This window comes from Rutilus rutilus, assembly GCF_951802725.1.
Source record: "Rutilus rutilus genome assembly, chromosome: 21".
Taxonomy (NCBI): Eukaryota; Metazoa; Chordata; class Actinopteri; order Cypriniformes; family Leuciscidae; genus Rutilus; species Rutilus rutilus.
Window position 1 is genome coordinate 23,769,255 of NC_140226.1, and position 12,708 is coordinate 23,781,962.

Here is a 12,708-nt window from a genome sequence, read left to right on the forward strand (position 1 = left end):
CATGTGCACATTAGCATGGGTTGCACTGTAATCTGTCTTGTAGGGAGGCTAGTGTCTCTAGTGGATAAGGATGTCTGTGGGAGATTGGGCCATTATTTAAAGGGCCAGCGTGGTGTTTGATGTCACCCCCTTTTTTACCTTGCACCATCAAAGCTTTACCAAGCATTATTGCTTATGTGGTACTTACATGACAGGAGAAGTCCTCTAATAAATAATGATCTTGTTCAGGATGGTTCTTTGAGGAGATAACTGAAGAGAGTGTTATCTCACAAACTCAAACTGCCAGAAAGTTTCACTATAGTTGGCGCAGCTAGGATTCATTTATATTTTTTCCCAAACAGGTGTTTCAGAAAGCATTCATTCAAAAATATGAGACAGTCTTTGATCTTATGTGTGTTTAGATAATCCCGTTTGTTTGTTTTTTTTACTCTGAATATGTGGCAGTTTTGCAATGGATTGCACATTTTTAACTTTTCCAGGTGGAGCGATTATGGTTACATTTTCCATATTTGTCTGTTTTGATTTCATTAAAGAGGACAGGGCTTCACCTGCACTTCTGGTTTCATCCTCATAAAAGGGAACGAACACACCAAGCATTGGGAATAAAAAAACCTTTCTTTGCAGATTGTGTTCACAGAAAGTGCCAAGGTTGTTGGTTGTTTGTTTGTTTTGTGACAAGCCAAGCCAATGCCCAGCGGACGTTTACCCAGCCTCGCGCAGACACCTCTTGTACCGCACTGGATAAATCTTCCTCCAGGCAAAGTGTCTTGGGTACAATTTACAAAATCAACCTCGCTGTAATTAACATCTGGCATTTTTCCTAAGTAACCGCTCTTTGCACTGAACGTGTGCCCAGCAAACTCGCAGCATGTGCAGAAACAACCACAAGACATCACAACGATTAAGAAGCGATTTGGGTTTGGAAATGATCTGGACTAGAATGAAAAGTGCCTGCGAGGGAGGGATGAGGCAATGTGATGATGTATAAGTAACATGTGCTGTGCTGTGAAAATAGCAGAGTGTTAGCTCTTAGCAGTCGCGTTAGCCAAGACCAGAGGCCAGTAATGGGGCCGACACTGAGGTTATGCTCTTTTCCACAAGCTGGTGTTGAAAAATATGTTCCCATTTTTTTCCTATTTTTATCCACTACTGTCAAAAATTTGGGGTCATTGCAAATTTTTTTTTTTTTATAGATTAATACTTTTATCCAACAAGGACGCACTAAATTGATCAAAAGTGACAGTAACGAAATTTTACGATGTTAAAAAAAGATTTCTATTTCAAATTATTGGTTTATCAAAGAATCCTGAAAAATTGTAGCATGGTTTCCACAAAAGTATCAGGCCTCACAACTTGTTTTCAACATTGATTATAACAAGAAATGTTTTGTGAGCACCAAATCAGCAAAATAATGATTTCTGCAGGAGCATGTGAAACTGAAGACTAGAGTAATGATGCTGAAAATTCAGCTTTGCCATCAGAGGATTAAATTAGATTTTAAAATCTAGTACAATAGAAAACTTGCATAATATTTCACAATTTCGCTATGTATTTTGATCAAATAAATAATATTCATAGTATATTAGCTAATTAAGTATTTTAATTCCTATGTCTTTGTGTTTTTTGCCACACAGTTTCCTTCCATTTTTAAACACAAGCCAAAACAAACGGAATGAGGGCCTGATGCACACCTCCACCCCCTTTGAGCAGGTGGCATATGGGACCAAGCACTTCCGAGAGGAGCACGAGGAGTACCTCCAGGGGAAAAAGGTACACGTTTCGCTAGCATGCACATGTAGAACTGCCAAAACGCATTGTGTGCTGGCATTTCTCTGAAAAAGGGATATGGGATCTGTGATGGTGATGGGGGGGGTGAACCCACGCACCCCCACCAAAACAACCTCCATGTTGAGCGTCGCAAATTTGTCAAATTTGACAGCAATTTAATAAATACCCACAAGTAAATGAGGAGAAAAGGCTCCCCCCCCCCTCAAAGTCCTCACATTAGGTAATTGACTGTGTCTCTGCTGAAGGCCGTTCATGGATGAGAGTTCTTTATTGGCTCTTACCAGCAGGCACTACCCTCTGCATCCAGTGCAATTGCCCAGAAATACCTCCTCCGGAATGAAATAAATAAGAGCCCCTACTGCTGACACCGCTCATGTATGCTTGGTTGATACTAGATGTGGCGCCACGGTTCCGCTCTGTGTTTTAATTGTTATCTCAATGGCATACTTTTTTTTTTTTAAACGGAGAACAGAATTCATCAGGTCATTCCCAGAATACATCAGACACTGGTCTAGTTTAACTATATCCAAGCCATTCCGTAATACGTCACAGGTTAAAAGATGTACATGCTTCTCTCTGATACTTTTGGAAAGTGGCCCAGTATGTCTTGATTTATACCGTGATAGTCTGAGGCTGGTGACAGTAATGAAGACTCAGCATAACGAGCCTGCCTATGATCAGCATAATTGATGTGGCAGAGGACACCATTTTAAGGATTATCACTGATCCATAGCTGAACAGGAGGCAAACCCTCAGCCTCAGGGGTGATTCCACACCAAGAAGAGCTTCTCCACACTAACACGTAGACCACACTGTTCAAAAGTTTGGGGTCAGTAAGATGTTTTTTGTTTTTTTTCTAAATTAACACTTTTATTCAGCAAGGACACATTCAATTGATCAAAAGTGACAGTAAATACATTTATAATGTTACAAAAGATTTCTATTTTAAGTTAACGCTGTTCTTTGGAACTTTTTTCTATTCATCAAGATCCTGAAAAAAGGTCATTTTAAGAAAAATATTAAATCACACAACTGTTTTCAACATTGATAATGTATTATAAGATAACAAATTCTTGAGCACCAATCAACAGCATTAGAATGATTTCTGAAGGATCATGTGACACTGAAGACTGGAGTAATGATGCTGAAAAATCAGCTTTGCCATCACAGGAATAAAATGTTTTATATCTATATCTATCTATATATCTATATCTATCTATATATATATATATATATATGAAAACTGTAATATGTAATATTGTAATATGTATAAAATTGTAATATGTCACACTAGTACTGTTTTTATTGTATTTCTCATCAAATAAATACAGACTTAGTGAGCATAGGAGACTTCATTCTAAAACATTAAAAATCCACTTTTTAATGGCAAATGCACTACATATACAGTATATGACTTTATTTCTTGATATTGTGAAATGGAAAGACACATGGTAAAATATAAAATCTTATATTATAAGATATTTTCATATTTGGAGACAAACAATTATTGTGATTCTTATATAGAGTATGTTGTGAAATACAAACTCACAATTACAAGAATTAAAGTTCCCATTACCTTTTTCTTTTTTTTACTTGAGCATGAACAGGCTTGCAGAAGTAACCAACTACAATTCTGTTCATGGCATTCTTGCGTTTGATCTGTTGGCACATGCCAGACTCATTAACCCTTCGCAAAGCTGCCTCAGTGTCTGTAATTAATGCAACAAGCTCATGCAACATACGCACTGCATTTCTGCTTTGAATGGATTATTCTTTCCCCCTCAACACTACTTTGATAAGTTATCTAGAAGAACTCGCTCATTCTCTCCCACCTCATCATCAAGGAGCCCATCCATTCCTCTATCACTGGGGGGTACTGGGTACGTTTTGCTTTTTCTAATTATTTTGTTTGCTTATTTATTTATTTACGTCCTTCTCTGAAGAGTGCGACTGCAGAGCTGTTTTTGATTAATCAAAATGCATTAGACTTCTAAGAGAGTAATGTACTCCAAAAGATGCCCTCCATTTAACCCGGGTCACACCGAGACCCAGGCGCCAGAGGCACTGATGTTCCCGTGAGAATTATGTATGTTAAGATGACGGTACTCTCGATGGGTTTGATTCGGATATTAGATTTATGCAAACCGCAATTGGAATATGTATCTCTGTCTTGTATAACAAAATACTGTCTCCCATTGAGTAAAAAAAAATATTTTTTTTTTAATGTAAAACATTTTAACACTTAAAAAAAATAAACATAAGAATGTGACATTGTTCATATTCAGATATTTCCCCATGAAAGCATAATGTGGAAAAGGCCTGAATAAAGTAGTTTTGCTTAGGTACACTCCTTATATATATATATATATATATATATATATATATATATATATATAATCCTTATAAAATATGTAAAGATTATTCAATTAGAATATGTAAGGATCATTCAATTCAGTTTGATGAAATTTTACTAGTAATTAAAATGCATAAATCTTGAAAAAGGCTTTAAAAATTCAGTGTACGTTATGTGAAAAAATAAATTTAAACTAGTTTCTCACAGGAAAAGCTTTGTCCCTTGATGACGATCCCAAGCTTTGAAACATAAATTGATTCTAAAGAGGAAATTAGATGGCACTTATTACACTGTCTAACTAGTAACCCAGTGTCATTTGTCTGTGGCTTGATAAATGTTCCACGTTTGCCTACCTTTGACGGTTACCAATGAGAAATACGTTGCAGACAAACCATTTTTTTTAATAAATCTCCTAAGCCCCTCGCTTTTTTTCCCTTGCATTGACTCGCATGAAGATAATGATGGATATGGTAATTTCCAAGTGCATCTCTGATTTAATTATACCCATTCTCTTTTTCCTTTCTTCTCCATTCATTTGTTCATCCCACCCCTCATAGGACCCACACCTTGAGATGTGTTATTTCCCAGATTAACATGTCTTAACCTGAAAGCAGTGCTTGGTGATTTATCTCAATTGTGGAGATAAAAGGAAGTGATGCAGGAAGAATTACAGAGGCTTCAGACATGCTCAGATACATAACTAATGAACTTTACCTCTGATATTTGAATCTAGGTCCTTTTATAAAACCCTTTTGAGGTCTTTTTTTTTCCCCTTTGAACAATGAGGTCCATTAAAAACAAAAGTTTTCCTGAACTAAGTGAACTTAACTGGTTATGGTTAGAGAAGTTAAACCTTTGCATTGTCTGTCCTTTTGTCTTTTTCTTCTTCCTCCATTTAAGGCTGTTTATTCAACTTAAAGGCACTTCACAACAGATTTATTTGTAACTTTTTTCTCTCCTTTTGTTATATATATATATATATATATATATATAAAACATAGTGAATTGTAAAACTTTTAGAATTTTTATTGTGTGAAGCCATATATATATATATATATATATATATATATATAGTATAATATATGGCTGTTCCTCACTTGTCATTTCCAACAACAGTTTGTTATAATAGTTTTTAAAAGTTTTTATCAAAAGTTGAGTGTACTTGCAATGAATTCAGTGCGGAGCGAGTATCAAGCAAGTGCCTGCAAGTATCAAATTTCTATTTTGTGACATTCCTGAATCAAGTTTGAAAATACTATTTAATTGTATTCAGGATATAATATAGCTATTTAAGGCAGTGAGCTATTTTATTCCTTAAAATTCTTAAAAATGTAATTTCCACTTCAAAAATGAATGGCAGTTTGAGGAGGAAATTACATTTATTCATGATAGTTCAGGGAAAAAACATTGCAGAAAATGTATCTGATGCATGTACAGTACATACACTGGTATGATAAAATACACTAGTCTGAGCAACAACAAAAAAAGTGTTTCCATTTTTAAAAGAGTTTAATTTCTGAATGTCCACAATGTGCTTATAGTTGAAATAACACCCTTAAAAGGAATCAGTGAAAGGCGGCATTACGATGATTTGAGCTCTTTAAGATATGAAGTGACGGTCCACAGCGGTGTGTTGTCAGCCCAGTAGTTGTGGATCAGAAGTGATGCGGACAGACAGAGAGGCACGGGTGCTGCGCTGTTCCCTCTCCTCTGTAATTAGTGCATTAGTTAATAGCCCCTTGACAAGAATGACCCTTCATCAGGGTGTACGCTGGCCCCTGACTAGCCAGCCCTGCGATCTGATTTTTGCATCATCACCACCAATTCTAACAAATTGAACCACCAGGGCTAATTACGGCGGCTAATAAAGTGCTGGCGGTGGCATTGCCTCGGTGCAAAAGCCTCTCCATCGCCTTACATTAGACTTTCATCAATCATCTTTTCAAACTGATATATCTTAGCGCCAGAATACCAACACAGGCATACATTTATTTTCTCTCTCTTCTATTCTAATGTTGCTTCAGTAATTGCTTTTTCCTCTGCTAGACCCCCATCTCCATTGTCCCCCCTTGAATATCGCCTCTAAGCACAACTGGAGCAGTTTTTTTATTTTTTTTTAATTATTGTTGTAGGCAACTGGAATATTTAGCCTAAAATGATGCTTTGTTAGTGGCTGCTCTTGTTAATCACTGGCAGGATAATGCATCACCATGATATGTGTGATATATGAGGTGTGTTTAAATGCGAATGATATTCATAATGAGCAATAAATAAGTGATATAAAAGTAGGACAACCTACTTTGACTCCAGGATAGAAAATGGCATGTGAGTGTTTCTATTATGCACACACACACACACATATGCTCATATCCCAGACCGGACTACATTAGTGACCAAGAGCCTCTGGGTGATTCACTATATCCATTTTATAGGGATATAAAATCCCTCGGCCCCTTCATTTGCCACGTAATAAACAATTCGCCTGACATGCCTCTCACTTTTTTCTTACATATGTATCAATTAACTTTACACCTTCTTCTATTATGTCAGCATTTCCTTTTTTATCGTCATTCATATAAATAGTAAATAAATATAATGTGTTGCAAACTGATTTGAAATGGCCTTTGACTTAAACATTTAGAAAATTCATACCATCCGTCAGCAACAAATTTAACAGTCAATTTTGGATGACTCTTAAAAGTTACGAAATGTGCATTGTAATGATTTCATATTTTGTTATAATTATTAGTATTTTTATTTAAAATATATATATATATTTAGTTTGTGGAATCACTGCCTGATTTGCCTCCAGACAAAACAAACTAAATGAGCACACCTCTGGCTCTCATTATTGTGCAATTTTTACACTTAAACTTAAAGTATACTAAAATGCACAGTGCAAATAATCATTGTATTGTATGGCAGAGTGAGATAAAATTACTCCACAGTACCATGTACTTTTCTAACCCCCATTTCCTTTACACAGTCTCCTCCATCTGTGCTTTTCTTTATGCATGTTTATTCAAATATGAACTGGTTTCCTCTGTCATTCTGACAGTGAAAACAGACCCTTCTGAATTTCATCTGTGCTGTGGCTCGTGCAGCTACTTGAAAGCTATTGGATTTTTTGCATAGCATGAATGGAAGTTATTTTTCTCTTCACAGTGTGATTGAATTAATGAAATCAGAATTACTGTACGTAAGCTTCCAAGGACAGGGATTTGTGTTCACGTGCCAATTATATGAGACTGTTGCAGGTAATAACTAAGCAGGAATCTCATTTAGATGGCATGCACTAGGTCTCTTCAATAGACACAGAAGGATTACTTTAGCCTCACAACATTGCGTAACTGCGCAAAAAATGCATCATTCTGGTATTGTCAGTTAATCTTACTGAAATTGTCTGTGTGTGTTAGGTGATTGAGAGTCACACTGGGGTCATGTCACCTGAAATAGCTTGATTATATCAAATTTATGATTTTCACTGACTTAATTGTCATATTCTACAGCATTCTGAAGAGAGAATGAAAATGACATTAGGGATTTAGATAATGCATTCTGTTGATAAAGCACAGTGATTATCCACTAAATAAAAATTTGAGGGGACCATTGCCATCACGTTAGTTTGCACCACAATTCTCACAAATTCATCTATTTCTCCCAAAATACATAAAAGTAAGTGGCTGGTGAACTAGTAGAAGAATAAAGCGACTCTTATAGTAAGTGATATGTATAATTATCTCATATGAATAAAACGCAATGTCAGATTATTATTGCTGCTTCCATAGACATCAGTGTGTATTTAACAAACTATACATGTTTTGTTTTTGTTTTTTGCTAGTACTCAATTTAAATACTATTTAAATGTCTGAAACCTAAAATACTGGTTAAAAACATAGTTGAGATATATGAAAACCACTGAACATGTCCATCTCTGGCTCAGCGCCAGCTGAAGCGCAAAAGCACATTTGAATTTAGCAGTTGATCATGTGATGCACTGAATGTTCTAATCACACCGGTGTGATCGTACGCATCAAAGGGTTTTGAGGGTGGAAGGGGGACAAATTGTAACTGAGGGGGCACAAATCAGATCTGAGGGACAATGCCCCTTTTTGCCCCCTCGTGGCGCCGGGCCTGATCAGGAGTAGCCACGTATGAAAGAGTCCTCTGCCATTTCCCCACTGGCCTGTATAGAGCTGTGCAGTGGGAATTACGGCGTCAACTTCTCACTAGCTAAAATAATGTAAACTCATTTCGGCTGAGGCCCAGCTAAGATGTCAGCGTGTATGAATGCGAAAAGTGCATTGGACGCATTAGGACTTGACAGGGGCCCTTCTTGAAATAAGTGAAATTAATGGAGCTCTTTTCATGTACGACAAGGCCGCGGCACCCCTTTCAGCCTGCTTACAGTCAGAGAAAAGTCAATACTTTTTTATTACTCCAGGCTGACCTACCTTCTGCACTACAAGTGCTAGCTGTGCTAATTGGTTTCAGTTGTGAGGGGAAAAAATAGAAAAGCTTCATTCCGAAGAACATTGGAGCAAATAAATCAATCTCATATTTTTTTATCCCTTGTCTGTTTTTATTGGGTAATGTTGGCGAGAGAGGCAACAAATGCTTGGTTAAAATATGGGTTCCATGGGCTAAAAAGTGTCTAAGTGCCCTGAGTGCTTATCTGAAGTCCGCTGTTGTTCCACTGCTGTTATGTAGCTGTTAAATGAAACACTCTGAGGTGAAAGATAACAAAGAACATGGGTTACAGCTATTTTAAGAGAACAGGTTGACGTGACAAATAAGAACATCAGCTAGAGGAGAGATTCATTTTATATATTCAGAAGGACTGAGGGCACTTTAGAAATGTGTCTCGCTGATTCCAATTAAGGCCATTTGTTAATGTTAAAAGAAATAGGTTGGTTTATAAATAGATACTAAAATTCTGAACCACTCAATACTTTTTAATCAACGACAAAATAACAGGTTACTGTAAGATCCTTATTATCACCATGTTGTAAACCTTAAAGCCGTTGTAGTTCAGCTCGTACGCAGCTACCGACACCAACCAACATCAGTCATTAGTCATTAATTATGCATCTACAAACAAAGTTTTTGCAATAATCTAATTTCTGAAGTTTGATTTTTGTTGTGTAGTAAGCGATGTGAATTACTCTGTTTTCCACTTTGGAGATGATGTCCTTTTGCGTTTCTTGTGCAGTTGTTAGAGTTAGTGTGGAGTGCTGTTTACAAGGACAGCTAGCTGCAGCGTTTCCCGAGGCCATGACACACAGATGATTGTCATGGTGGCGTACGCTGACTGACAGAAGGATCACATGCATGCCTGCCAGAGGGAAACAGTCAGCGCCCCAGTCTATGACATTAGTTTGTCCTTGCTCAACTTCGGCTTTTTTTAGTCTTAAAAAAATGAAATATATAATTAAATCGCCTTCCTTCAAACCTCCCTTTCCTCTTCCCATTCTTACTCCAGTCTGTGATTTTCATTCCAACACAGCAGTGCTTCTCACAGGCTCTTGCATTAAGCGGCTGTGGAGATTCAGGTTGCGTGTTTTAGACCAGGTCAGCCTCTAGGGGGGGTCACTGAGAGCCAATTTGCTCTGAGAGATGCTCCGAGACAGCCTGTGTAGCTGCTGCAGCAACTAGGCCACTAGCAAAAGCTGAATCCAGTCCAACTAAAAATATCTGACGCAGATCTTTTGTGCAGTGCTGCGAAAAAGAGGGCAGGATTTGTTGTGGCTCGTGTATTCATCATTAACTGGATGACTGGGAGAATGTGTTATAGCAGTGATGAAGAGCCATTGCTAGTCACAGCAACTACTGTGAGGTTGGCGTGGTCATCCAGGCATCGGGGAAGAGAGATTTTGATAGTGTTTGTTTTTGTGGAGTGGAGATCCAATCATATTAGCTTTTGCTAGTCATTGTAAAATACTTGTAGTGACAGTTAGTGCACAGTTGATGAACTAAATAAACTTTTACACTGTAAAACTTTATAACAGAATTCACTTACTTAGCACTAATGTTTCTGGAAATAAAATGACTTGCGTACTTGTGATGGACTGGCCATCCGTCCAGACTCTAGCATCCCTGCCACCCTACACTGGACAAATGGTTTGGAAAATGGATGGATAAATGGATGATTTGGATGCGATTTACTCACATATGCTCTTTGTTGGAGCATGAGCGCTACTCGCCAGGCCACGTCTCGAGCTAAAAACTCACATTTAAAATCTTATATGAGCCTATAAGAAAGAAAAATCACATATGGGATCTCTTGAATATCTCACTTTTTTCTCATAGATGGCAAAAAGATTCAAGTGAGAACAAATTGAGACTAATTTGCACATTTTTCTTCTGGGTAAAAGAGTTTAGTAATCTAACATGTCTACTCTAGAATTTCAGAATAGATCTCCATAATGTCTCAAATAGTGCTACTAAGATTTGTAAAGACAATCTGCCATCAAAAGTCAGATTTCAATATGAATTCACCTAATTTTTCTAACAAAACACATTTTCTCCGCTATTCTATCCTTATAAAATGATAAATTGTTATCGTTATCTCTCTTTTTAATATCTCAAATATATACATGTATTTGTTAATTACACTACCATTAAAAAGTTTTGACTTTTGAATTTGAAAGAAGTCTCTTATGCTCACCAAGGCTGCATTTCTTTGATGAAAAATACAATAAAAATAGTAATATTGTCAAATACTATTACAATTTAAATTAGCTGTTTTCTGTCATATTTTATATTTTAAAATGTAGTTTATTTCTGTGATGACAAAGCTGAATTTTCAGCATCATTGCTCCAGTCTTCAGTGTCACGTGATCCTTCAGAAATCATTCTAAAATGCTGATTTGTAGGCCAAGAAACATTTTTGTGGAAACCATACTAGATTTGTTTCTTCTTTGATGAATAAAACATTCAAAAGAACAGCATTTATTTGAAATAGAAACCTTTTGTAACATTTGTAGCATTAAATGTCTTTACTGTCACTTTTGATCAATTTAATGTATCCTTGCTGAATAAAAGTAATCTTGCTGACCCCAAAAGTTATTCCGAAAGAATTTTCGGAGACACATCTGAGATTAAGTTGATACTTCAGCATAACTGAGTACTCATTCATTTTCCTGAGCTGTGAAAGAGGAAGCTCAGAGCAATAACAGTTTCCTTTGGAAGCATGTGTATTATTATTTTTTGTGTGTGTGTATGTGTGTGTGTGTGTGAGGGAGCTAAATGGAAAAACTAATAATTGCACCATCTCTGTTGAGTGTAAAACTTTTTCTTTTTTTTCAAACTGCTGACATCCAATCAATGTGCTTATCATTTCAGCCCTTCAAGACCGTCTTCACCACCTGCCACGTCTTTGACAAGTTTGGACGACTGTACTCCAACGCTGGTAATATTGTATGAGATAGCCGAGTGGAAAACAGACAGAATCAATAAATACATTAAATGAAATATCCAATTATGCATCATTTGTTTGTCTGGTTCAGAAAGTACGAAGGTGAGATGGGGTGAAGAAAACATTTGGTGCCGCGTTCAGAATAAAAACGTCTCGTCCTCTTAGCATAATTACATGCTATTTGTATTACGCACAATTGCTTTTTGCACTTAATATCCGCTGTGTTGATGAAAAAAATTCTTTAACAGCAACGATTTTGATTCTGGAAAAGAGACTAATGAAATTCCTCCATTAGTTTACGCACTCACCGATGTCACACGCGGATTCTTACATCACTTCCATCAATCAACGCACACAGGCCGAGCAGGCAGCCACCTCATCGCATCGCTCCCGGAATCAGCCGTTTTGAAACATTCCCCATGCATTGTTGCCACAGAAAATAAATGTCATTTAATTTCAGTGAGTGGGAAAAGGTGAAGGCACTGATCCAGTCGTCTGCTACAGAGGTTTCATTTCCACAAATAATTCTGAGTGCTTCGTTCTATTGTGTGTGTGTGTGTGTGTACAAAGCCCCTGTACTGCAACTGTACAAAGCCTCCTGGCCGGCATCGCCACCAGCACCCTGATGATGAATCTGAGACATGGGCAGCAGTAATTTGGAGATGCGAGGGCTATCTCTTTGATTGCTCCTGGTCCGAGGTAGTCCATCACTTCACAATAACTCACCCTGCTGCTGACTCCTGCTCTCGAAAAAACGACGCTTTTCCATCAGGGCGATTAGAAAAAGCCCTAGTTGGCTGATCTGATCACTCCCTGTTTTAACACTAAGTTTGACCCCTCGGCGGAAAAGCAACACCCTGCTTATAGCTACCGGACATGTGGGCAGGAAAAAACATCCCAGAGCTATCATGCTCGTAGAAGGACTCAAAAGTTGGCCTTGGTGATGGCTTTTGGAAAAGCTTTCACTCAGATTATGATGTAGCACCTGGCTAAAAACAGAGTTTCAAAGGCATTCTTCTTTATTTTCTTGACCTGTAAATACATCTAATTTGGCATTCTTTTATTAGATAATGAGACTTTCAGTAATGAAGTTCACAGAAGCACCAGATCTGTGAGCGTGGGCTCACATAGAGTGTTTTTTGATGGGCTA

At 37.3% G+C, this 12,708-nt stretch overlaps 1 protein-coding gene across 1 annotated transcript in view; it reads left to right on the forward strand.

The window, feature by feature from the left end:
• spata17 (spermatogenesis associated 17) overlaps positions 1 to 11,619 on the forward strand; it is a 29,609-nt gene extending 17,990 nt beyond the window's left edge. The window contains exons 9-10 of the mRNA XM_084394323.1: positions 1,635 to 1,770; positions 11,486 to 11,619. Of these exons, the coding sequence (XP_084250449.1) occupies positions 1,635 to 1,770; positions 11,486 to 11,566 (217 nt within the window). The 3' untranslated portion in view covers positions 11,567 to 11,619. The remainder of the gene's footprint in view (positions 1 to 1,634; positions 1,771 to 11,485) is intronic.
• Positions 11,620 to 12,708: the final 1,089 nt, after the last annotated feature.